Source organism: Embiotoca jacksoni, unplaced genomic scaffold (genome assembly GCF_022577435.1).
Source record: "Embiotoca jacksoni isolate LCO1_2020_lvr unplaced genomic scaffold, fEmbJac1.0.p SCAF_3, whole genome shotgun sequence".
NCBI classification, from domain to species: domain Eukaryota; kingdom Metazoa; phylum Chordata; class Actinopteri; family Embiotocidae; genus Embiotoca; species Embiotoca jacksoni.
In genome coordinates, this window is record NW_027185381.1 from 10,367,832 (window position 1) to 10,395,438 (window position 27,607).

General features: G+C 41.5%; 1 protein-coding gene across 24 annotated transcripts in view; it reads right to left on the reverse strand.

The window, feature by feature from the left end:
• The window catches only part of LOC138206390 (neuronal cell adhesion molecule-like), a 77,495-nt gene that overhangs the window by 25,450 nt on the left and 24,438 nt on the right, over positions 1–27,607 (reverse strand). For 20 of the 24 annotated variants that reach the window (XM_069163066.1, XM_069163064.1, XM_069163074.1 and 17 more), the window contains exons 2-4: positions 19,416–19,492; positions 18,464–18,540; positions 1,030–1,205 (exon numbers count right to left, since the gene is read on the reverse strand). In XM_069163066.1, coding sequence (XP_069019167.1) covers positions 1,030–1,114 — 85 coding nt within the window. In that variant the 5' untranslated portion in view covers positions 1,115–1,205; positions 18,464–18,540; positions 19,416–19,492. Of the gene's footprint in view, positions 1–1,029; positions 1,206–18,463; positions 18,541–19,415; positions 19,496–24,445; positions 24,557–27,607 lie in introns of those variants that run through there. The other 4 variants (XM_069163054.1, XM_069163055.1, XM_069163056.1 and 1 more) reach the window with 4 other exon arrangements.

The following is a 27,607-nucleotide window of genomic DNA, read 5'->3' on the forward strand; positions in this document are numbered from 1 at the left end:
TGAGAAATGCAAACTTCCAGTGGTCAGCACTTAAAACCAGTACAATATGTAGAATATCTGCTGCCACAGACACATCAGGCTGACGAACTGAAAGTCTGTCTGACACACTCTGTTTCCTCATCGGTCAAAATGAGGTCACTGCATCTAACAGTGTTCACCTTACAAAACCAAGGAAAAAATGAGTTTCCTCTAAAAAACAGTGGTCCTATAGATCTATAGATAAATATACACAGATTAGTAGAATAAATGCAGTTAGAGCTGAAAAAGTCAGTCAACTGATTTAGCAAATTAATCAGCCACTATGTTAATAACTTTTTGAGCCAATTTTCAAGTGATAATACCAAAAATTCACAAGGTCCACCTTGTCAGATGGGAGTGTTTGATGTTTTTATTTGCCGTATGTGATCGTAAGACTGAATATCTTCAGGTTTTAGACTGGTCCTATGAGACATAAACAGACATTTGTAAATGTCATTTTTAGCGTTAAGAATTTACAATAAGCATGTTTTTTTCTGTTTTCTGAGATTCACAGACAAAACTATTAATAAATTAATAGAGAAACATTTGGCAGATTAATCAGTAATTCTTGTTAGGTGCAGCCATAAATGTGACATTATCAGTCGGTGTGAAACATAATGATGTTTCCAAATTTAAAGCGACAGAAAGGAAATAAAAAGGGAAACTACATGATGATACATGAGGTTAAGGCTACAAAGCTACTGGGGCTGAAAATTATTATTTTATTTCTTTACCAGTTTATCTGCCAATTATTTTCTCAGTCAGTTGCTCTTTCTATAAAAAAAAAAAAACTGTGAAAAAATTAACCATTGGTAAAGTGCTCAAATCACATGTTTTGTCTGACTAACAGTCCAAAACAAAACGTATTTACTTTTCAGTATTTACTTAATTGGTTATCAAACAAATTGACAGAATAGTTGAATGGATTAATCAACTCATGTTTTGACTAAATATAACTGAGACATTCCCTGGATTTTAACATGTTGCACGGTGTGTGGTGTGTTGCCTTACGGTCTAGTGGGACCTCCAGCGCAGTGACGAGGTGTCCCAGGAACAGCACCAGCAGCGCTGCGTCCATCCTCCTCCTCGCCATCATCAGTGTGTGACGCAAAGGTCCGCACCCAAACACAGCGACGCCCCGCCTCTCTGCTCAGTCACACCGTCGGAGGACACGTGCACATCCACAACTACAGAGAGGGAAAGACAAATCACATCGAGAGAGCGTCAGAAATAAGAGGAGAGAGGCAGGAGCAGAGATTACTGGGTCGAATAGCACATCCAGTTACTGCAGCCATCAATCATAATACTGAGTTTGTTCTGTTCTGTGTTCATCAGCGGATGAAAGAGAGAGAAAGAGAGAATGAGCGAGACAGACTCATACAGCTCTGGCCACAGATCGATGTTAGTTGCCATGCTCTGCAGTTTGCTGGAAGCTATCTTTTTGATCTAGTGCATTCCAATAGGGACCGACGGGGCCCACGTGGGCTCGTTTTGCTGGGCTAATCACTGTCGCGGCTGCGATGCCATTAGGCTTCGCTGCCATATCGATCTCATCAGCTGGCAGATGACATGCCAAGGGACAAGACAAGGGGACACACACTTTACTTTCCATTTTACTCTCAGCTTTATCAGTTTGATTGACTGAGTGACTGATTGAGCCAGCAGCAAACTGATCTGCAATGAGGTCAGATTTCAGCCACTGAACCATCGTTCTTACATGAGACTGTTGCAGTGGGATATATTAGATATCGCTGTTCAATGGGGACAGATGGTACCAATTCAACAGGGATTTCAGGTTGAGCCGGGGTGCCTTGTTTGCACGTTTGAACAAATTAGTGAAAGGCTAAAAGGCCATTGGTTAACTGTTAAGTGAGAATTTTCTTTTGTTACATAATATAATCTAATGACGCCTCCATCACAACACGAGTGCTAGAAGGTGACGAGACAGTAAAATAAAATGTATTTACTTTAGATAACACTGCAAATTTTTCACTTGTTGACAGGTAGCTCGTTGTTGCCACATCACACCGCCATCCAAACACAATTATATTTTGAGACATAACTAAAAGAGTATCGTAAGAAAAATGCAAATGTTGAAATATTAAGGTAATCAAAAGCATAGTTTGGCCCAAGATTTAGAGAATGATAATAAGCTTAAAGTCAAAATTATTTTACTCAGTTTAATTCATATTCCTCTGCATAATTCAGTGCTGTCACTAAGAAATAATCAGTATTTTGTATGATTGCAAGCACAGCTCTAAAATAATGAGCAGAAAGAATGAAGAAACTGAACTGAGGAGGAGTCACTTTCTGTCTTTTAAAAACTGCAGCCTGACCTGTTTTTATCTTGCATTCCTGCCTGTCTTACCCAAGGCATCCGCTGGCACAGAATTAAAATGTCACAGCTCAATTTAGAGCTCAGGCAGACTCATTTGTTGCATTATCACAAAAGGGCACTATCAAATTTGGGATATTAATGCTGATTACTCTGTGAAAGAATCAAACAGAATCCTTTAAAGTAGAAGCTACACGTGTTGCTCTCCTGCCTTTCGGTGTGGAGTGGGTCACGGCGGTAGATGAGGTGGTGGAAGCCGTGTCTGGGACCACAGGCTAGAAAGCCAGCCAGTCAGACCTGGTCCTGGCCTGGTACTCCTTGGGGAACTGATGTATTTGTTAGTGCTGCCCTACAGTCATGATTCAGTACCTGGCCCCAGAGCCGGTGTCTGGTAGCATGGGAAGAGACCAAGGCTAACGTCTGCTGCCCCCAGCTTCAACTACACCTCTCTTGGGAGGGCCTGTATTATTTGCCCAGGGCAATCAATCACACTGCTCTGTACACCAGCAGGCAGCACTGGCTTGGGATTTGGCATGAAAAGATCCAGGGGGTCATTTCATCAAGCTCATTTGCAGGCTGCAGGCAGGGCTGCTGAACCTGTACACACTCTTTCCTTCAGTATTTATTTTCAATTCCCTATGTGTTCGAAATTTATGATCAGATGTCATTCATGCAAAATCCATTTTTGGTTATTAGTAACCGAAAGTGAACAGTCACGTGAAATAATATTTTTTTTTTTTTTTTTTTAAAGACTGCCTGTGACAGCAAGAGAATAAATGTGTTAATTATACATTTTATGGAGAATCCCCAAAAGCCTGGAGATTTTATCTGGAATGGAGCCAGGGCTTCATCCAGGATTCATTTCCCAATTTAATGAGGTGTAGCAGCTCAGCTCCAGCCGGTCAGCATGTGTGTATCTTTGTGTGCATATTGTAGATGTGTGTGCTTGTATTCATTTGAGTGTGTGTGCTATAATTATCCCTGTGAGCTGCAGTGGTACGGGGCCAACCCCTCACATCCCTCACAGTAGGACGACAGTGGAAATTCAAGTGGGGCTCTTAAGATGATGAACCAACCACCAGGGCCTGAAAACACCAGTAGGAATAAAAGTTAGGGAAAATATCCAGACTGTACTCGCTATTCAAATTAATTAGTGGAGTATTCATGTTTTAAAACCTTCACTTTACCACTTCTGGTGGTACCTACCTCCTTTAGTCCTACATCTTAAAGAAGAAAATGATTTCGCATTAAAATATATAATACTTCAAGAAGAAGCATTATCAGAAAAATATATCTGTATTGTTGAATCCTCCTATGCATCCTGTCCTGACAGAACAGGGAAAGTCAAAGTCAATAAAGCTCCCCTGCTGAGGCCTAGATAAAACCGCAGCACTGTTTGCAGTGCCGTGCCAAAGGCTGTCAGAGGGCTGATAAAATCGAATGGGGAAATGATCTCAGAGAAAGAAACACAACAGGTTGGTAAGGACACTTCCAGTGAGGAGTTTTTTTTCCCAAAAGATAAGGCTGAGAGGATGATAAACTAGCCTACTGTCTCACAACTCAATACAATAATTACTCACAGCACTGCCTCATGATGACAACTGTAGGGCTCTCAAGACCAGATCAGTTTCAGTAAGTGTTATGCATTAAGTGGTATGAAGTAACTACAAGGCAGTGGAAACAAGTTGTAAGCACAAATGAGTAGTTAGCATGTTGTGTCTTTTTTAGAATTTTTGTGCTACAAATAACGGCGTGACAGTGCCAAGAACAAACCAAGAGCAAAGTTGGGGGTTTTAAAACCAAAACAATGAGCTGATAGATGCTAAAATGCTCCATAAAACTGGGGGGAACTGTTGACTCAGATGATAACTGGGTGCATTTGTTACTACAAGCAACCCCTTTGATCCATTGCTATTATATTGTAGGAAGTAAGTATATTGATTATGGCAGCTTTAAACTTTTGTCATGCATATTTTGCAATTATATTTAGATGTAGATTTTTAAATGCATGCAGGAGAATCTTTAAATTTTTTTATGGAATTTTCCAAATGTTTCTAGCAGCCATTGTTTCCATGCATTTCCAGTAGATGTGATATGTATTTACAACTTGCATGACTTATCCATCACAATGACCATCAAATCTGTATGGTAATGTAATGAATTTCAATAATAATTCAATTTAGACAAAAAAAATAATAAGTAATTATTGTTTAGTGATGGATCATACAAGCCAGACAAGTTTAGAATTGATTTTTTTTTTTGCAGTTTAGAAATGAAAAGAAATCACTGGCAGAACATTTAAATACATCAAAACAACTTAAAATGTTGTGTTTCTTCAGTAAAAATGTATGTCATCTAGGTGAAAGGATGTAATGTTAACAAACGTCTAGAACTACATACAAGACTACCTTCACTCAGGACTTGCTTTTCATTTTGTCAGCGGAGAAAACACTCGTCTCTGTAAAAGCTGCATTGAGCTCTCTGGCCTCTCATTCAGCCAGCCTCTTCAATTACTCCATTGTCATTTTCCCGTGGCCAGCTACTTCACCATCCCAAAACTAATTGGTTTTGTGCACATGTCAGAGATGCAGTACATGCAGCCACACACACACACACACACACGTACACACATAGGATAAGGCACATTGATGCAGGCTGTCCGCAGAACGTGAGGGTCAGGACATGTCTGAGCACACAGATGGAGCTGACAGGGGTGAGAGGACTGAGAATGGAAGCAGACCACAGTGTAAATGAATAGCAGTCAGCAGGGAGAAATACCAGCTGAATTCCCCCTACGGCAACAGATAATACTACATCATAGGCTTTATGCTAACCACTGACAAAGATATTGCCATTGTCTGTTCCAAACACTGGTGATGCAACACTGCAACCCTGACAGAACCACAGCTATTGCATCAGTACTGTACAGTTTTAACATCTATGATGAAAGACGAGTCTTTCTCTCATTCCAAGCACCCTAATTAACTCCCATAATCAGAGCTGTTGATGGCTCATGCAATCAGGGGTTTGTGAGCCCTGGTATGGCTTTAATGGAGCAGCAGGGATCCCCTACAGACGACTGAATGCGGAGCTGTAATGATGAGAATGGCTCCATACTCAGGAAGGTGGTGATGATCACATGGATACGGTTGGAAGAGTTTATTTTTCGGAAGCTGCCGGGTGCTCTCACTAGCTATTCACGCCTGGGGCTGCCATGCATTTCTTTGTGCCATTAAACATCTAAGGGGGAGTGTGATGCTGCTTAGAAAAGCTTTACAATGGAAGATAGTGAGACAGTCCTTCATTGGGTTATCAAAGTTGAGAAAGTCACAGACACAGAAGGTTAAATTAAGGTTATTATGACTTTGATAAATACTGTTCTGCAGGCAAAATGAACCAAAAACAGAGAGGAATATTAGATTTGCTACATTTAACAGCCTTCCTTGATTACTTTGCTTCCACGAGCTATGGATGCAAAGCTAATGTGTTGGACAGGCACAAGCTGTGATATGAATTATAGACATGATGTATGAGGTTCAATGTTCAGTGGCTTTGACTAATACCTCTCACAGGCCTCTTATTAGCAGCTACAGGATCACAATGGAAATTCCGCATGCCGGCTTCGGCGTACATTTCCCATAATCTTCTCATTAGCTTTAATAATTGGGGGGTCGTATGCAAATAATTGGTATGGTTACCATATGAATTGGGGTCCTGTTGTTCAGGGAGACGGTGCAGCTCAAAAACACGCCGGACCCTTTCATCTCCACTGTACAATGTCAGACAATAAAAGGTCTTCATTCATCTGCTTCACAGTAAATATGTTGTTTGCCTCCACCTCCTCTTTCAACTCGCCGTGAACTACAGTGGGTTTAATACGTAGAAATCTCATCCACATTACTTGTAAATCTTAGCTTTTGTCTGTCCATTACTGATAATAAACCCTCACTCATGAGGTGCACTCCACTAGTCTTACACATTGCAAGCTTAAACTCCAGTTTGGGCTTGTAGATGACAAATCCTAAACAGGAAGCCTTTAGCAGGCAGGAATAGTTTCGTGAAAAATACCTATAAGATTGCATTATGGGAAGTGTAGGCTCTAGGGTTTTTAAATCTAAATCGCATCTTTATATTTTCACTTTTGCTGCACTGAATTTTACTGCTCTCAGAAACTGTGAAGCTACTTTTACCTAACCTCATTGAAATGCTACAACTGTATTTTAAATACGTGGAATACACCTTTAAGGATTCGCAGCTATGTTTCCAAACCTCCCCCGGCTATCAATATTAAACAACTCTTAATTCTAATTGGCATCTGCTACTAATGCAACATGTCCGACAATTTGTTTAGTCCACCTCCTTTCAGAGCATTGCACATTGACATTCACAAAGCTTCCTCCCTATGCACGCCAAAAACACTCCGGGATCCGCTCTCTGTCCCCTCTGCCCAAATGCTAATCACTGCCGGCACCGGCACTTCTGAGAGAGGGCTCCTCTTTAGCATGCAGATGGAAGCAGCACCGCTAGATGGGATGGTGGTGTTAAGGAGGAAAGATCTGCTTGCTCAACCTGAAGGGAACCAAGGTGTTTGCTTTCATCTTATCATAGCAGGCAAGCTAAATATGACATATAGTTGGGAGGTCGTGTCCTCATATTATGCCATCATTCCCTCTGAGAGGCCTCTCATGATTGATATTGGTGTATGAAGCACTCGCTTTCTCCTTAGGATAATTGCTGGTGGCAAATTAGGGGTCTTTGAATATTTTTTCTGCTTCACAATGTCGCAAAAAAACATAACTTGTTAGTTAATAAAGTAGCAATTTAAGCAAGGCTGCAAAAAGGTAAGTCCCTAAAGTGCATTTGTACTCTTGTCTGACACCTGACTTGTGCAAAGGCTCATTACTGGAGAATTATGCGAGTGGTGGCACTTTTAAAAAGCACCAATTAAAATTAGATCAAGAGGCAAAGCAGCTCAAGACTGAAAGAGCAACTGTGTATCTGAACTTGACCTTTATTTAGTAGCTAATCCCTACACTGCAATTACTTCTTAAAAGAATATGACTCAATATCCCCAAACCTTCCTGCTTGTGCATGTTTGTATTTGTATTCATACTCATTTATGGCCATTCGCATATGCATCCTCCTTGTTTATGTGCTTTCACACTGGGTGAGTACAGGACGTCATAGATAGAGCTTGAGTATGCTTTCCCGAGAGTGTTATGGGTGAGGCCATTCATATGCTGAGCAGACGTTCATTGTCGTGAGCGAATGCAGGAGAGTGGGAGGGATGCATGCCGACTGGCTTCTTGAATAGCTAAAAGGGCTCTGAAAATCCTCGGCATACAATATCACCAGACACACTTTAGCTACAGAAACACAACAGCTTTGAGAAAAGTAATCAACATAAAACCAATCTCCGGTGGGAAGACAAGCAAATCCTGAGATGGCAGATAGAAACCTCCACGCATACGTGGAATCAGAGACAAATACTATTATAAAAGTTATGCAATAAAATCCTTGATCCTCATTGTTAAGCAAATGTGTGAAATGTTTGCTAACTAAATATAGGGACTCTCTATACACTTTTCAGCAGGGCAGAGCCACTCAAAATTGCACTCTGAGAATAATCTCTGTATCCATGGCACTCCCCTATTGCTCTTAGATCTACATGCCGACAAAATGTCAACTCTCTCATCAAACACAGACATATGGGAAGAAAAAAAAAATGAGACAAAGAAGCCCAGACCCATTTGTCAACTCAGGAGCAACCTTGGAAAGAAACTGTACGCTTGACATCTGCTCGGCACTAAAAAAAAAATACGCTCGACCTCCTCAGAGCTCAATAAAAGAGGTATGATTAGAATCTCGGTTTGCTACCGTGTCCACACTGGATGGCTTACTCCATATGTCAAGGGTCTCTCAAGAGGGGGCCAATATGTGGAGTTTACGTTCAGCTTAAGGTGGCCACAATGAGAGTCTGTGTGAGACAGACAGTGTAGGAAACGCTCACCCCTGACTCACAAAAAACTGGAAGCTGTGATGTTTTGTAGCAAATAAATTCCTGTGGGCCATGTCAGCCAGGATGACACAAAGAAACAGTGTCTACATATGATTGCTGTGAGTCAACAGTGGATGCGACCAGGCCTTTCTAGAAAAGCACTACTGTATAATAACCACTCCTGTGGTGGAATTTTGAATTGTGCTGATACAGTATGTAGGCAAGCAGGGAGCGATTGGTCATTTAGAGCCGTGTGCACTTTGTGTGGTACCATTGAGTCGGGCAAAATGTGCCGACAACATCAGATAACAAAGCGTGAACACTGACTGGGAGCTGGAACAATCTGTTAGCACTGCTTGTTGCCAGAACATGTCATTTAAAAGTGAGAAAGTAGCAGGTGGACAGAGGCAGCGAGGCCCATTCTTACTGAATACATTCTCTATACTGTGGCCATTTCAGTACACATAGACTAAACAGACTAAACAGAGCTGATATTAAAATAAATCAAAAACCTTGTAGACATGTTATGTCCAGGGCTGGGTCTCGTTCAAAATTTTGCATACTGGTACCAATACCTTGACTTTGATATTGCTTCCTGACTGATACTTTTTGCGATACCAATTTCATAAAATCCATTTTCAGAATCCACTATACATTATGGTACAAATCCTTAGTTTTCATGCCCTTTAGAGGGGCAGAGTGTAGCTTCGGTTGTTTTCTGTAGCTACAATTGCCAGATATCCCCTAAACGCCTAACATGGACGGTGTCACGGGAGGCTACAACTTATGGATGACAATTGCTCCTGGAGCAAAATGTATTTGTAATAAAATGAAAATGTGTTGGTGTGGATGTAGAGAAGGTATCCATATTTGTTACTGAATGATGAAGCATGTTTAGATTCTACATAGTACAGAAGCGATTTGGTCATTGCCACAAAAGTATCAAAGTTCAGTATCCAGCTATATCTATATTTCTAGGAAGGTACCAGTAATAATATAAAGACATCCAAAACAAAAAGAGTCTACATTGTGGCACTGTGAAGCTGTCCTCTGAGCTAAACGCTAACACACTGATGTTTAGGAGGTATATACATGTTAAGATGTTTACATTTGCTAATTAGCAATAAACCCAAAGGACAGTAACTCTGGTCATATAAATGTCACTGGATGAGGTTGCGTCTCAAACTTTTTGAGATGGTTGTACAAAAAGGGAAAAGTCAGAGGATCACCAACGTCATTAGGATTTATTCCCGGGCAACGATGGATATCTGTACAAAATTTCATGGCAATCCATCCAATAGTTTATCATTTATTTTTTTGGTCTAGACAGAAGCAGTGGATTGACCACCAGGAACGACCAAGTGACTGTCTTTGCCTTCCCCTGAGCCAATCTGCTGGCAAGAGAGCAAGTTGTCCATCAAAATCCACCATGAAGCGAGAACACTGCCTGCGCTCAAACGATTTGTTACCACTGCGTGTTACCAGAACATGTAATTTAAAAGTGAGCAAAGTAAGTGAGCTGTGAGAAAATCCGTGGCAGGTGGACGGAGGCAGAGAGTTCTAGTGTTATCGAGTGGCACCTCTGCATTCACACAGCGCCACAATAGGCCTCTCCTGCCGTGTCCCTCCTCCTCCTCCCCCTCCACCCCACCTGTGTCTAAGAAAGGTCAGTGCAGAGGAGGGTCTTCACCCCCTCCCCGCACCCTCAGCTCCCACTCCAAAATCATCCCCAACACTGGAGCCCAGTGCCAGGAAACTCAATCAAAGAAGGGCTTCAGAGGGCTCCAGACCTCTCAAAACCCTCCATTGTCCCCAGAAGGCTTCCCCACACTGCGGCCGGTCTATATGTAACACCGTAAGAGGAGTTGCTCATTACTGCCTGTCCCCGGTTTCACTTTGTCTCTTTTGTGCAGCTGACAGAAGAATCCAGTTGTCCAGCCGGGCCAATAAAAGGGAGTGCAGTTATGTAAAAAAGAAAGAAAGAAAATTAGAAAAAGGAATTCATTTGCAGGAGTGGATGCTGATAAGACACATATGTTGCATGGGCTATGAGGTGCCACACGTTCACCATGGTGCTTTGACATAAAAGAGACACGTAATACATAACTTATAACTATAATGCAACTAACTAATGCAAAATGGCACTTTAATGGAATCTGTTAAAAAAAATTACCATTCATCCAACAAGTTCCAGTATTGACTGATAGACACACCAGAGCACAATGTGTGTGAATGTCAGAGCAATCCATTATCACATAAAGGAAGCTCTATGTAACAACCCCCCCCCCCCTCCCTCCTCTCAGCCCCTCCACAGCTCTATTCAGATACAGCAGGTGAATACAAATCATTTCCCCTCCACTGCTCTCTCAAAAAGGACTCACCATCCAATTTCAGACGTAGAGGACACAAACAATAGTCCTTTCAAAGTGTGAGAAAATCAAATCATGGTCTTTTTTTTTTTTATTGAAAGACACAATCAGGAGTTAACCCTTCCAAGATGCTGAACCTGCTCTGAAAAATGGAAAATAGATTGTTGTTTTTTTCCTCCCTCAAACAAAAGATCTTTGAGTTAAGTTTACATTTACATATTAGATCAATAAATACCCTTGAGTGATTCATTCGGTAGCAAAATTATAATGGAATAACATTCAGAGGACTCACTGATAATCTCAACTAATAATTGAAGCATTAAATTGTAATGACACTTTTTGAGTGAGGTATTTCCACCACTTTTTTATTATTCACTCTATGAATACAGAAAGAGTAATAGTAATAGTAGTTGTTGTTGAACTACCTCATTTGTCATTCAGTTTTTGTTAATGAATTCAATATTGTCCTTTATTGACTTTCACCGATGCTGTTGTTTTCAAAAGTTACATTTTGCACTAGTTTCAGCACTGCTTTGGTTTAATATTTACGATATTTACTCTATACATGCACAAACATCTCATTTTTCAAACTAGTCAGTGTATAAATATTAAATCACACACAATATAATCTACATAAGACACATGATTCAGCAAAATAGACCACAACACATGCAGAAACGTTGCTGAAAGCAACAATAATTTGTGTCTGCTGCCAAACATTCACTTTGAGCCAAGTCTCAATGAGCTTTGATTACACTGGCTTGAGCTATGGCCACTCTATTTCAGGAGTCAGGTTTTCATATGCTAAACTCGACAAACAACTCAGGGGGAAGCGAACAATTCATCAAAGATAGCACTGAGTAAACTCCTCTGACTGCATTTGAATTGAGGAGCGGTGCTGTGTATTTTTATTTTAAATTCCCCGTCCAAAGTCTTTAGATGGAATTTGATCTAATTAAGTTCTGAGGCTGAAAACAAAAATGAAATAACAGGGGAAAGATAACATCTCCCTGAAGCGGATGGAAGTATTTTTTGTCAGCAAGTAATTGGATGACCCCGTTTTATTTGAAGGGTTGGATTTTGTGAAATTAAAGAGAGTTTTGAAGATTAAAGAATACACCGAAAAGCCCCTGGTGGTGAGTGACTGACGGTGACTGTTGGCACCTTACCAAGGCTTAGTGTGAACATGTTGCTATCTGTCTCATGGGTGTGGATGATGGCAATGTTAGCTAATGAGTATTAATGATGCTAATGAAGGACTTAGCTTTCTTATACAGGAAGCCCCGTTATGTTTTGCAGAACTTTTAGCGTGGAAACAGACCAGAAATTCAAACCACAAAATAAGGAAGTTTCCTGATGTTATTGCTTCTACATTTTCTCTATTACATCCATCATTTGGAGACTTTGAGTGGGTTTCGAATGGGTTCTGTGGTTTGCCCAGAGGGCGTTGCAGCTCAGACAAACATTGCTCCATCCATGGCCCTATCAGAAATAAAAGCCCCGACAAAAACTGCTCCATCAGCCCTCATTTGTCAGATGATGATTCCGGAAGAAACATTGCTCTCATTTAACACTAACAGTCCACCCGGCTTCCGCTAACAGCCCCTGTCCTGTCTGCCTTTTGACGGGATGAAAATGGCCACTAATGCAGGAGAAGTGTCTGCTGAGTGTGTGTTGGATAATGGCTGGGTGAGGCTTTCCTGGAACTCCTGGGGTTTTTCTGACAGTGTCGATCACTCAGAAAAAGGCTGATACTGGAGGTCGAACAGCGCTATTGGACATGATGCGTGTGACTTGCTTCCGGGGAAGGAGACCAGAGGTGTTTCAGCTTGTTTAAGCCCTCAGGGTTGAACATGACAGAAAAATGAATTACTGCCATAGCAGATAATGATACGGTACAGTGTCTCTGCAGGAACCACCTCACCTGCCTCCATCTACACACCAAGAATGTATAAAAGGTTTACATGGGCACCTATGTGTAGCGTATATTAAACAGTGTGTTTTTAACACAAGTGTACACTTACAGTCATTTATTATCAGGGCTTTGTAATCCACTATACACAAAAGCAATACAGTCAAATTATATTTTTTTTGCTTGTTTAAATAATTAAACCAAAATTATTCTGTGTTAAATGTTGTTGATACACAGGGAAGAGATGCATGAACTTCCCTGTGTAAAGTAACGTTTTATTTGAGATTTAATCAGACATTTAATGCCAGCATTCGATACTTGACAGTTTTCAATACTTGGTCTAACAGACTCTTCCTCTGTGCCAAAATAATATTTTTTTTAATAACAACCTTTAATATGTTTTTATGACTAGTTTTGAGTTCCAAGACCTCGAGACTTAACTTATAAACCATACCCATATTATAATTTTAGTATCTGTAATGATATCAAAAGCTTTGTACATTTAAACAGGTGTTTTTATTTATTCTGGCAGATTGCATCTCTGCAAAATCTACCGTACGATTGCGTGTGTTCACCATGAAGGGAACTGCAGAAGTTAGTCTGGTTGCATAGTTGGTTGCATGAGTGTCACAAATTCTTTGCATTGACAATATAGCACTTTATCAGTTGGATGTGGTGGGTGTGAGGCATCCATGCTTGTGTTTTTTACAGGCAATGTATTATTAAGCTCCAAAACAGATATTTCGTTTTTAATTAAAATACATCACTAGAATTACCACCTTTCGGTTGCATTCCTCTGCCAAACAGCTGAGCTACAGTTTACAACCATTTTTTAATATATAGATAAGATATTTAAAGGAATTTGGTCAATAAAACTGATCTTGATAGATAACAAAGTTGTAGCCATGACAGGCTACAGTGCTTTAAATATGGATACTGCTGCAAAGAAGCTACAAAATGTAAAATATGGTCACAATCTCCACTTCTGTTCCTAAGTTGTAGTGTTGAATAATGGATAGAAAAGTGTTTATGCAGAAAATTATGACGTCACGGTGAAGTTGACCTTTGACCTTGTGGATGAACAATGTCATCACTTCATCATCTTGTCTGATCATCTTGTCATAATTAGCGCATTCATTCTTCAGTTATGACCATAAATGTGTTTTGTGAGACAGCAGTAATCTTTCACCTCCAAAATCGAATCGGTTCATCCTTGAGTCCAAGTGAATGTATGAAAGACATTTGAAAAGAGAATCCCCAGGGTGTTCTTGAGATAACGCTCACGAGAATGGCATGGACGGACAATATCACACCTTTGGCCACGACTGTTGCTGGTGCAGAGGCCGAATTTTCCTGTAGAACTTCTAACTGAGACGCTGATGTGAGGTTCATACCTGGTACTGTAACTCCATTGTTTCAAGCGATAATAACAATAGTGTGGCTTCATTTCATCTATCAGAATACATCAAGCCATTTTCTTTTAAGAAAGACTTTGTAAGATCTGTCCTGGGACTACAGATGAAAAATAGCCTCTTGTCTCACTCTGTGTTCACATTAATGTTTACTAATGTGCAATGTCACTGTTAAATGAACCGATAAACTAAAATAAACAGGAAAAAATATAATATTGGTAGATGGAGACGTGATGTGATTTACCAAGCACGTTTCATACTTACTCATTCCTTTACTCTCGCCCTCTTCCTCAGCAGGTACAGAGAGATTTCTCATTAGAATTGGCTGAGATGCCGGTGAGCGAGGAGTTACATCTAAATTCAGGCATTTGTATTCCACCATAACACCCAAGGAGCAGCCTGTTTATCGTGATGAAAAGATAGACTTGGCCTTGAACCAGGACCCACACCCAGCAGCCACATAAATCATTGTGGTTTCTTAGAGGCCATTCCAAACAGATAGATCCCACCAGCTCAGGACGGTGTGAAGACAATCTTCTCATTCCTGAAGCCACATCAATACTCTGAATCGGACAGAACAGACCTTTGGACATCAGCCACAGCGTGAAGGAGGATCTGCAGGCTTTTCAAATAAAGAAAGATGAATACAAAGACCTCTAATCATGCGGAGTCAATAATGTATTGAAACCACATGTGGCCATCATAACCTACTGGTCGAGAATTTTCCCTACTGCTTTCTCGCTGTCTAAATAAGGAATCAAAGTACTAAATTGGAGTGGACACATATTCATCATTTAAAAAAAAAAAAAATCTATACATCTATATCCATTCTGTCAGGCCTTAATGTCTTGTTTTTCTTTAGCTCAAATGCAGCTGCTTGAGGATTTTTGGAGTCAGCACAGCATTTCGAAAAACTCCATTACATGGATAGTTTGACATTTTGGGAAAGTTGGGTTTTTTTTTTAGCTGTCAAAGAGTTAGAGAACATAAGAAGATTATTACTATTAATATCTCCTCTCTGTACGCTGAATAGGAAGCTGCAGGCGATTAGCATAAAGACTGGGTTCAGGGGACAGCAGCTTCCCCGGCTGTGTCCAAGAAGCATTTCCCAGATAAACTACAACTTTTCATTTCATAAGGCCGGACCAGATAATTGCACCGAGAGGACGGGCAGTGAAGGTAGAACGAGGCCTCGAGGAAGGTTGCGCAGGTGAAAGGAGAGGGGAGTCAGGGAGAATAAAGTTGGAGATGAAACGCCAGATATAGAGCAGACTCTCCAGGCTGTCCGCTGAACAGTTTGTGAGTCAGTTGTGCGTGAAGCCAACTTTCTCCACAACCCTGCAAGATGGGCAAAAGGAGAGCCCCTCAGGACGGGCCTCACCAACCTCTTTCTTTATCGCTCAGCCTCTTTCTGTCTCTCCCTGTCTTTGTATCCGTCTTTTCATCTAGTTGTTTATTCATGTCCTTCTCACTGACACTGGCTGTATCTCCCTGCTTGTCCCTGTCTGTCTCTGCATCTCATACAACCGCAGAGACACTGAGAAACACACACTGCCTCTTTCTCGAATAACATACACCAACAAGAGTGTTGACACTGAGCACCATCAGAGAATTGTCAGGCTCCCATCAAAGAGACACCTTAGAGATATCTTGATGCGTTCATGTGAACCGACAAGTGCTGGGAGAAGCCCAGGGGCCCCTCTGTGGATGCAGGAATCCTTCGACTCGTATGATCTCAGAACGGCTGCCGTGTAAAAGCACTGCTTTCTAACCACATGCAAGAAAACTGCCCTTGCATTCATAGTACACGACAACTCTGTTCATGTGCACTGGCATTCATGAAAAACCTGAAATATTTATCCTGTCACTGTAAGTGCTATAAATGCAGTATCAGCACCATGACATTTTTTTCTGGCCTCTGTAGTCGTGAACACTGAATTTGAAAACAACTATAACTGTGAGGTTAAAGTGCAAGGTGAGGTTAAAGGTCGATTACATTCACATCAGGTGAAGTGAGTAGAAGTTGTAGGTCTTTTTCTACCTATTCTTGTCGGGACAGGATGTAACATGGCAAAAAAAACTTGGAACTCCAGTTTCATGCAATCTTTTCCACATGTTTGCCCATTGTTCCTGTGATGTCGAGGTCATTGTATTGCATTAGTTTGTCCTAACTACAGTCCATTTTGGGAATTGTCTTTTGTAGCAATGTTGCTATATACATTTCTGTATCTCAGCAGTTACTTGTGAGCACATTCAAATGCTTCAAACAGTCAAAGCTAAAGAAAAAAGAGCCCAAACCATTTGTTTTCTCTTTGTAACGTCTCATCATCTTTAATGTTTGGTTGGAAATCCTCTGCAGAAAATGACTGGCTGGATTATATGAACTACAGACATTAAGGTAGGTAGGTAGGTAGTTACTTTATTAATCCCCAAGGGGAAATTGACCGTTGGTATCTTCCCTGTTGCTCTGCCAGGCCTGCGCTACAGCCATCTGCACTTCATGCTTGTTTTTTTTTTTTGCCTTCAGTCTGGTCGTTAGCAAGTGAAACACATGATTAGCTGTAGCGAGGTCAGGGGGCTGATTTGGAAAACTCTGGCTATATAACTCCTTGGTTGTGTTTTCTGCATGTTGATGATGACTGAACAAAAAGTATTCTGCTTGTTCATATGCAAAATGAACACATTGTGAGCGTCAACACAATCAAACGCTCTTAAAACAGCACCTCAACCTCATAGTTAAATCTAATGTGTGGTAGTGAGGTCAAAACTTGAAAGTATAATTCTACATTCCTGATTGCTCTATATAAGAAAAGATCAGATTATGCAATTCTATCTCAAAGATTTAGACTCAAAACAATACACATTCAGAGTTATCGAAGAGGAGGCACAGCTTTTTCCCAACCACCCATCACAAAACACGAAAAATAATACCCCGCTCCCTGACGGCCACGTGAGGGACACTGGTGAAAGACAGCAGCACGGCGGTAAACAGAAACCTCGGCGGCCTTCTATTGAAGGGCCTGCAACCTGAATGCTGAGGCTCACAATAGATGCTTCACGCCTCACTGAGTTTCAAACCGCAATTTTAGTCTGCAGCTCCTAAGTGTGGCCCTCTATGACTCGGCCATTGAACACTGTAGACTCAGCCTCCCCGGCCTGCAGCTCACATTCACAACAACAAGCGACTGTCACGGTGCGATGACAAGGGTGGAAACGGAAAGAATGAGAGACCCGGAGACGAACAGACTGACAGGGAGGCAGAGGCAAAGAGAAAGATTGAAATAGGCACATAAATGGATAAACTGGGAGAGAGTGAGCCCCCCCCCCCCTCCCTCCCTCTCTCCCCTCCCCACCACCAAAAATAAAACAACCATAGCACCCAACTGCAGAGGCAGATGAGCTCCAAGCCGTCAGAGTCCCTTAACTCTCCACTCAGCTGTGCGTGCAGCCTCCCCGCCCGGCACGGCGAGCTGCAAGGCCGAGGTGGGATCCTTTTCGTTCACACTTGACTGGGCGGTGGACACACATCACACCATGTCACCTCCACTTACAGAGCATTAGATCAACTCCCTGCTGAATCACAGGCACACTTTCAGCACGGCAGAATGAGGGGATGAGCCAAAGGTTATTGAGGGTCATTTTAAAAAAAAAACCCGCGTGAGCTGAGAGTCAATTCTCTGGGCTCTAATGCATCCTGAGACCTCCTGCTTTGGGGAGCTACTTCAGCTCTTAATTCTATATCTGCCATTAGGGAAGTTTTCCACCTCTGCAAGCTCCAGTATGATGCATTATCAGTTAATAAGAGAGAGGCACTCGGCACAATTTAGGCTCCAAGTGCTATTTTGTGATTTCTAACTATTGACGCCCACTGTCACAGCGGTGGGCGAGGATGAGAGGGTGTGTTACCTTGACAACCATATGCATCAAAAAGACATTTGTACATTAGAAACAGTGTCTCCCTGCCAAACCTCGCTGCTAAAATGGATGCCAAAACAAAAACTCACTTCGCCAGTTGATAAATGGCAGTCAAGCAAGCTGTGACTTTTGCCTCACAGCTCCGACAAAAGAACCGGCATCACAACAGAGACTGAAAGAGAAAGAGCCGTAGAAAAGGTTGGGTGGGCCGGTTAGGGACTTGTGAGCTCTACAGAGAGTGTTAATATTAATAAACTCATGCTCTGGCAGCATCATAGATGGAGATATTTAGACTGGGGACACTTGCCAGGCACATCAACAGTCTCGACATCTGTGTGTGTTCACATCCTGCCTGAGGGGAAATGTCTTTGAGAAGAACAAGAACGTCTGATCGTGAAAGGCCGAAAGTTCACACTGTTTTGGAAAAGGAAATATCCGTGGAGATGTGACGAGGAAAGAATGAATTTTTTTTTAAAAATCTGACAAGAAATGTCTCCAACTTACCAGAGAAGCCCGAATCCCCTCTCTCTCCTCTTCCTAGCTAGTTGTCTGCTTCCCCCTCTGTGGTTTTCTTCAAACTGCTTAAACACACATGGAGGAGAACAACACATTTTAGTGCACATCATTTAGTTTTCTCTGCTCTCCCGCTGTGGAAATAACCAGGACTTTAAACCAACCAGAAACGAAAATCCAATCTTTCTTAATAGCGTTTCTGGGGAGGACATTTTGCACAGATATGCACATTTTCCAACATCCAGCACATCAGCTCTTAATTCTATATCTGCCATTAGGGAACTTTTCCACCTCTGCACGCTCCAGTATGACACATTATGAGGCAATAAGAGAGAGGCACTCGGCACAATTTAGGCTCCAAGTGCTATTTTGTGATTTCTAACTATTGACACCCACTGTCACAGCGGTGGGCTGAGGATGAGAGGGTGTGTTACCTTGACAACCATATGCATCAAAAAGACATTTGGACACTAGAAACAGTGTCTCCCTGCCAAACCTCGCTGCCAAAATGGATGCCAAAACAAAAACTCACTTTGCCAGTTGACAAATGGCAGTCAAGCAAGCTGTGACCTTTGCCTCACAGCTCCGACAAAAGAACCGGCATCACAACAGAGACTAAAAGAGAAAGAGCCGTAGAAAAGGTTGGCTGGTCGGTTAGGGACTTGTGAGCTCTACAGAGAGTGTTAATATTAATAAACTCGTGCTCTGGCAGCATCATAGATGGAGATATTTAGACTGGGGACACTTGCCAGGCACGTCAACAGTTTCGACATCTGTGTGTGTTCACATCCTGCCTGAGGGGAAGTGTCTTTGAGAAGAACAAGAACGTCTGATTGCAAAAGGCCGGAAGTTCACTGTTTTGGAAAAGGAAATATCCGTGGAGATGTGACGAGGAAAGAATGAAAAATTGATTTAAAGTCTGACAGAAATGTTTCCAACTTACCAGAGAAGCCCGAATCCCCTCTCTCTCCTCCTCTTCCTCGCTAGTTGTCTGCTTCTCCCTCTGTGGTTTTCTTCAAACTGCTTAAACACACATGGAGGAGAACAACACATTTTAGTGCACATCATTTAGTTTTCTCTGCTCTCCCGCTGTGGAAATAACCAGGACTTTAAACCAACCAGAAACGAAAATCCAATCTTTCTTAATAAGGTTTCTGGGGAGGACATTTTGCACAGATATGCACATTTTCCAACATCCAGCACATCAATTTGACTTCACAATGGGCTTACTACTCTGTGTTTGGTTTTATTCTAATCTGCAAAAAATCCTTTTCATATTGGAAGTCTCCTGCTCCGTCACAGACACACCACAGATTACACACCAGGATGCTCCAACATGAAATCTCCTCTTCTCATCAAGCGCTTGGTCTTATGAAAGGAGAGATTTTTTTTTTCTAATCAACTGTGAGTGTGTTGATGCACTTAAAACACTTCCAATCGTGACACGTTTTGGAGGAGAAGAGAAAGCAAACACCCAAACTGTGTAAACCTGAGTGTGAACATGGATTTTCTGAGGCTACAGTGTGTAATCCAAGCTGATAAGACAAAAAGGTCCTTGGCTGAGAGCTGGAGGAGAGACACATCTCCTCCCCTCGTCTCTCTTCTTGTCTTGTCTCATCTTCTTGATCTCTTCTTCTCTTATCCTGCATTTCTCTCTCCTTATTTTCTATACCTCTTCTTATTCTTCTTCCTCTTTCTGACTGCCATCCTCACCTCTACCTTGTTTCCTCTCACCTCGTCTCAGTTTCTCCAGGATCATCTTAATTTTCGTCTCTCCTAATCCCTCCGGTATTATGTCCTTCTTTCTAACCTGCCATGACCAATCCCGTTTTCTTCCTTCATGTCTTCTCTTTCATTCCCTCGCCCACCATCCTGTATGTCATGAGTTCCTCAGCCTCAGGGTCAGGACTCCATGAGGAGTCACATAATATGTAGTCATGCCACGGTACATCTCAAAGACTGATATAAAGATGTTTTGACAAATTTAAACTAAAATCTGTTTTATATAAATGATCATTCACAACCTGGCTGTCAGCTGTGATTATGCATATTTCAGACCATAACATGGGATTACAGAGCATGAGCATTTTCTCTTCTCACATAACCTCTCATCCATCTGCTGCACCTGCCAGTTGTTTATAATGCTATGTCTTTTCTACCCAAATCTCCTTTCTTCTTCTTCTGTATCCCCACGTTTTTCAGGCTGAAGGTCGAGAGCCCACACGGAGAGGCTAACAGTTAAAGAGGATGATAAACAGGTGTTTGACTTTCCAGTCAAAATGCTACAAAATCCATAACACATTCCCTGAAAGAGGGAGAGAGTATTTCATGTGACAGCTCCTGGCTCTCATTGTGAAAATTTTAGATGTTTAAATATTTTTTTTAAAGTTCTGATCTTGATTCAATAAGTTCTGATTGTTTTCTTTTCCTTTTTTATTTCTTTTAAATAATCTCGTCGCATTTTTCAGGACGTGCACATCAGCACATCGTAAAAAGGCTTAACTTTAAAAAGTGCATAATTGTCAGTTGTAGGAGACTAATTATGAATTCCATGCCTTAAATACAAAAAGATTTTGAGGAAAAAGATAAAACTCTGTTTCACTTGACAGCTCTTTGCTCTGATTATGAAACTTTGGGAACTAAAAATGGAGTCAAGGGTCAGAAAAGGCTGATGTGTGTTTGAATCAATTTTATTTCTCTTCTCCCATATTATCATGTCCTCATCTTCATTTACATCTATTTCTCTCCCTACATCTTCTCCCTTTATTTATTTCACAGTTGTTGTTTTTATAGCTTTAAGTCATTAAAATAAACAAAAGCAAAGTAGAAAAATTTGCTTCACATAAAATGACTCAATAGCTATGAAAATATGAACTCAGCATGAGGTCAAAGGTCAGAAAAAACTCTGATCTTCTGTCATAACCTACAGTCTTTGTCTTGTCTCTCCTCTGCACTAATGATCTTTGTACATTGTATTTATTCTCTTTTACCTCCTGACTGCCCCGTCAGTTTTTTTTATGCCCAATTCTTTCCTCTCTTTTACTTCAACTGTCACAGTGCACACAGACACACCAAAAGGAATTGATGGGTAAAATGATTGAAGAAGCCGATCCAATTTACTTCTAGCAAAGCCTTATCGACTTCAGTCTGTTGCTCTAAATAAGAGTTTGGAAGCCCCATTGAGAGAAGCCACCGTTTCCACTTGGTTAAATACTAACACAGTTTTCCACACCACTACGCAGACGTGACTGTCAACTACAGGTTTACAATAATTCTAGTTCACACACACATAACATATGAGGTTTCTTCAGTTGTTTTCTGTCACCCTGTTGTCTCCCTAACCGAGATTCGGTTCTGCCGCCTGTGTACTGTATGCCTGTTGAAAAACATGGTGTTTTCTCATGCTATTCTAAAGATTTCTACGTTTTGTACAATTCAGATTCCAAAGACCAAATGGCCAACTGTAGTCAATATATTACTTCTTATAGAATATTACAACAGAAATTCTGATCTTCCCACCGCCTTGAATTGGATAGGACTCTGACCCAAATTTGAAAAACAGCATGTATGTCAGTGTTTTCTCACATAGTATTATTGCTGACACCTCTGCTGACTCCATCTCTGAGTGCAGAAATACACTTCAACTGCTATCATGTTCAGCTCTTGCATCTCGACCACACAGGACCCAACTCATAATTTCTGCTTCTCTGTGCATTTGCCAGATAGCAGTGAAACAGCTGATTGAGGCAGAGATTTCTGAATTAAACAACAAGATGACCTTTCCACATCCTGTTTGAATGAGCTGATGCCTGATCCCATCAAAAGCAGCCTCCCCCCGTGACATTGAGCCAGCCATCCCAGCACCCCACCCCTGCACCTAGACACCCCAGAGTCAGGCAGAGCTCAGTCCAGCTCGGCTACCATGGTGATAAGAAGGGGGACGGGGGACCGAGACTGAAAATAGCCTAAGATAGGATGCCAACAGTGGGCAGTGAGCAAGACTACAAAACACCTCACAGTAAGAGAGGCACAGTGCCCTCCATGCCTCAGGGAGCACTCTCGTGCCATGAGTCCCACCAAACAACACAGCTGAATCTTTGATGGATGGACAGCACATTTTACGACAGACAAAAATCAGTAGAGGTAAATAAAACAAATGTGCATAATTATCCTGGAACTTTATGAAACAGACGGCTCCAAGTGATAATCCTCGCCTCATACTGCTGCTCTCCTCAGGTCTGTGGAGTATTTTAGCACCTTTCAGACATTTTTTGGTTTTATGTTTCATGTATTTAATTTCTATGCTTTCTTTAGCCTTGTTTTAACAAACTGAACACATCCTGCTCGTCACAAAACTACAAAAAAAGTTAGAGACGAGCTGGTGAACATGGTGGAGCATTGCGCAGGTAAAAGAGATATTTTCCCTCAGGAGATGGTCGAGACCAAAAAAGAACAGGAAAAAAAAGAGTGAATATTGAACATGGATTCATCACGTGGACCAAAACTTGACTCCAAATGAATGCAAATGTTGCTCCATATCTGCTTAATGTATGAATAAGCAACAACAAGTTCTCCATAACAACTTGATAAGTTAATGTTGTGTTTACAGGTTATTGTGCTGCCCCTAAGAGGCCAAAAAGTGAATTAATGCCAACGTCATAAATAAGACATCCGAGGTGGGTAACTGCAGCTGGCTCTTTAAGGACTTTGTTGCTTTCCATTTGTCAGGTCCAGCAAAATATGTCATTGCGCACTGCAGTTAATTTGAAATAACGTGGTGTCATACGTTTCTTTAATGAGAGTCCAGTTGGTTTTCTCCTCCCAGTTGTGTTGTTTTGATGTGTATGCATGCATGTCTGTATGTGTATGTGTGTGTCCACAGAAAAGGGAGGAGGGCTGAGCACCAGCGTAGCACCCTGTGGGTTTAATTTTATAGACTCTTGCCTAATGAGAGGCAGAGCGTGGCTGTAGATGATACCGCTCTCCCGATGAAGCATCATTACCGCCAAAGAGAGGAGAAATAATTAACGTCGGAACAGTCTCTTTCTTCCCCTATGATGAATTTACATTATAGGGGACATGGCTTGCAGAGACAGAGATGTGCTGTTTTTTCCATTAAACTGAAGAGAAGCTAAGATTCAGCAGAAAACACAGCAGAATAAAGACAATTTGTTGATGTGAAAGTGCAAATTATCCATGAAAATGTTAATATTACAGCTGATTGTCAGATGGACACCTCATTGCAGAAACACTGCACAGGAAATTTTACCTATATATCCTCACAACCAACAGCTCAAAGACTAAATCGACTGGATTTTCTGTGGTAGTAAACATCTTGAGAATCATCTGGTGCTGCAGCTGATGATTATTTCCCTATTTGGTGTTTAGAATCTCAAAAAATATCACCATGATTTTTTTTTTGCCTTGTTTTGTCCAATCATCATTCTCAAAGATACTATCACACACTTTTGAGGCAGTTGTGAAGCTTAAACTTGGGAATGTTGGTATTTTTTCAACAATAAATCAATGTCAGCTAATTATTTTGTTGATCAGATAATTGTTTTGAGCTCTGACCGATTAATTGTTCAGTCCATAATCAAGTTCTGAAAGCTCAGAGCATCATCGAATGTCTTCTAGTCTGCTGTATAGCCCCCAAACTCAAAATATTTGATTTAAAATGAGATCAAAGAGAAAATACCAACAAATCCTCCAATCCAGAGTTTTGCACCAAAATATTTGATATTTTTCCTTGATTAATAATTAAGGTATAAGATATATAATTATCAAAATTGTTTCTACAGCTTGAATAATCTATGAATTACTTAATTAAGGTTTCATCAGTTCAGGAGAGGTGAAACATCTTAAACAAGAAGTTGACTTGATCTACCAACTGCAGATCTGAGAGCATCAGAGGTTGTACTTTTTACACTAAATGACCCAAAATCGCTTTTAACAAAAGAGAGGATACGTCACCTTTATGTCTGCATGTGTCAATAAGATTAAATCCCCTCAATTTGTGCATCTGTTGCGTGAGAGCATCATTCGCTTGTCATAATCCCAGTGGCTGTGTATTCCTCGATGTGTGTGCTCTGACTGAGTGACAGTGAAGGGAGAAGCGCTGATTCCCTCACAAAATCCTCCCCACCCTCCCCCCACCCTCCCTCCAATCCCCTAACACACCCACAACCCCTCCTCCCCTCCTCCCACGTCCCCCCTCTGACCCCTCCCTCCCCTCTCCCTCCCCTCTCACAGTGGGATTAAAACAAGCTTTTGTCTCTCCACAATAGGGGTTAAACATTTCCTGGTATCACATGAACAGCTACCAGAATCCACAAAGTTACCGGGTGGGTTTTTCAGACACGTTTGTACAAGAGCATTAAATATTAAAAAAGTTATTTGTTTTCTGTCAGATTTCAATAGACTGAGGAGATGACAGAGCACAACATACTGCTATGTACAATTTTTTGGCACAGCATAAAAGCAGAACTGACACTATAATTGCATGTTAAATCAAACAACAGCCAGAGTACAGTCAAATAACTGTCATCCGCACTGATTGTGCTCGAGTCAATACAGCTGTTCAATAGAGGGTGGAGGTGGAGTAGGAACAGAACAGCTATGTGAATAAAAAGAAAAGCCTGAAGGCAAATCCTAAGGACTTCCTTTCCCATACAGTGAAATGCCAAAGAAAATGCACACCTACACTCAACAGATGTCCCCATGCAATCTAATCTAGTTGACTCGGAGACGGGAAGCTTATTTATTGCCGGGTCCTCACCAGTATTATTGAAGCCCGTTTTGAAAGAATAGATGTGAAAAGTCTTTTGACATCCGTTAGCTATGGTTGCAGAGGGCAAACAATGGTTTGAAAGAGTCACTTTTCTCCGGGCTTGGCCTTAAATAACACTCCTCTCACTACAAAAGCACAGAAAATGTAACATTATCTGCATCAAAGAACATTGTCCATCAAACAGAACAATGACTCCAGTATCTAAAAAGCACAATTTCACACTTTTTCCCTCTCAATTTCAGTGCGATAAACTACATTTACTGCTAGACTGTACTTAAGTACAATTCTAAGTTATTTAATTTGAGTATTTCCATTTTATCTGAATTTATGCTTCTAATCCACAATTTTTCAGAGGTAAACAATGTACTTGCCGTTACATTTATTCTTGACCTGCTGTTACTGATTACTATTCAGGTTATGATTTTACATAGAAAACACATGACTGCTCAACTATTTCCAATGGTTGCAGTTTGGGGAATAACCACTTAATAATCCTGCAAAGGCATATGAAATCTGTCCGCACCATTGTGACTGGCTCAATGGCCTCGCAACATGGTCATTGTTGCATACCACTGAGTATATATTTTCCACCCACTTGCAATGATAAAACACTCAGCCTTCGGACTGTCAGCGCTTCACTGGTGGTCAACAGACCTAAAACGTCTGCGCTGCAATTTCACCTTAGTTCCCTAATGAACGTCTATGTAGTTTCAAGTGTAAACATAACTCAGCTCGTTGAGCTTTCTCAGCAGCTAAAGTCACCGCATGAGATGCCATTAATTCAAAAAATGTATCATAAATAAAAGCATTCATCTTGGAGGGCGTCTTTCAGAGAGATGATGGATAGTGGAGAGGTGTATGGATTATGGTATGAAATCAGTGAAAGGGCCATATTTTCCTGAGCGAGGGGCGTGATTGACCAAGTCTAATGGGCATTATTTCTGCACACTGACTCTGTAGAGCGGAGACACTGGGCGATCCCCGCCGGCCCATTGCTCCTTCAGATTCACACTGAGATCGGACCGGCGTCCTCCCTCGTCTTTGTCACGACACCAATAGAAGAACGATATTTCAATGGCAACTGCATATTTCAATGGAAACTTTTAACAGAACAAAGTTCACGCTGCAGTCTAGACCAGGCCCTCCTAACTAGAGCTACACCCAATGTGTGTGTGTGTGTGTGTGTGTGTGTGTGTGTGTGTGTGTGTGTGTGTGTGTGTGTGTGTGTGTGTGTGTGTGTGTGTGTGTGTGTCAGTGGGTGTTCGTAGCAAGGGCTACTTTTGAGTTTCCTATTCAGAAATGTGAATGGGAGTGAAATATGATTGGCTCAGGGAGAGAATAAGGGGCACAAGGCTATCAAGGCAGGGGGGGGGCACTCGTGAAAACTTCACTGCTGTCAGAGACAGAATGAAAAGACAACTGGGGATGATTTAGCCTGCTAAAGTTTGCTGCCACCACATTCCTACAAGTAATTTTCAACGCTTGTTTGTTTGAGTACAACCTACAATATTGTTCCGTGTCTCTTTTTCAGGTCACGTTGAATGAATAAAGTGTTTAAATGTGCTGCTCTATCGGGTAATAAAGCATGGCAATGACTTGATAAGACAGGACGGCACTGTCCTCTGGCAATCACTTTGCTTTGTCTTCATCCGTGTCTGTATCAATTTTAGTCTTGTTAACTCTGGCTGAACTCATTACCAGAGAATAACGGCGAGGAGGTCAGGTGTCTGAGGTGTCCCATGGCAAGACTATCACGATAACATGAGGTATCTGGTTGACTATCAAAGGAGGTCCATGCAGGTGAAGGAATTGCACATTAAAAACAACATTTTGCATCAAGCTGCATCGATGACACGGGCGTCAGATTCAACTCGGGGGACAATGAGGAAAACAAAACAGCCGTGGTCTTAAGGGAATTTACATGAATTACAGCAAGACATCCATCGGGACGGCCACGACCTCTCCTCAGCTTTTTTAAAACTAAACAACACCCTGATCGCGCCCCGTTAACACACAAACACACACACATGCACAAAGACACACTGGTGGAGAATGGTGTGACTGGTTTCCATGGTGCCATGAGGCTCACTGACAGGGCTGGAGTGTTAACATGCTCACAGACAACAGAGAGAATGATGGAGAGAAAAAGCAAAGGACAGAGGGAGAGAGAGAGAGGCAGAGACAGGGCAGTAAAAAAAACAAAAAAAACAAAGCAAGTTTAGAATGGGAGAGATTTACCACACACAGGCAGCAGACCGTCCCCGAGGTTAAGGACCTGGAGTGTTGGGTATCGTATTTCTTTTTAACTCAAAGACCCTTACTGACACAATTCAAAACGCACAATA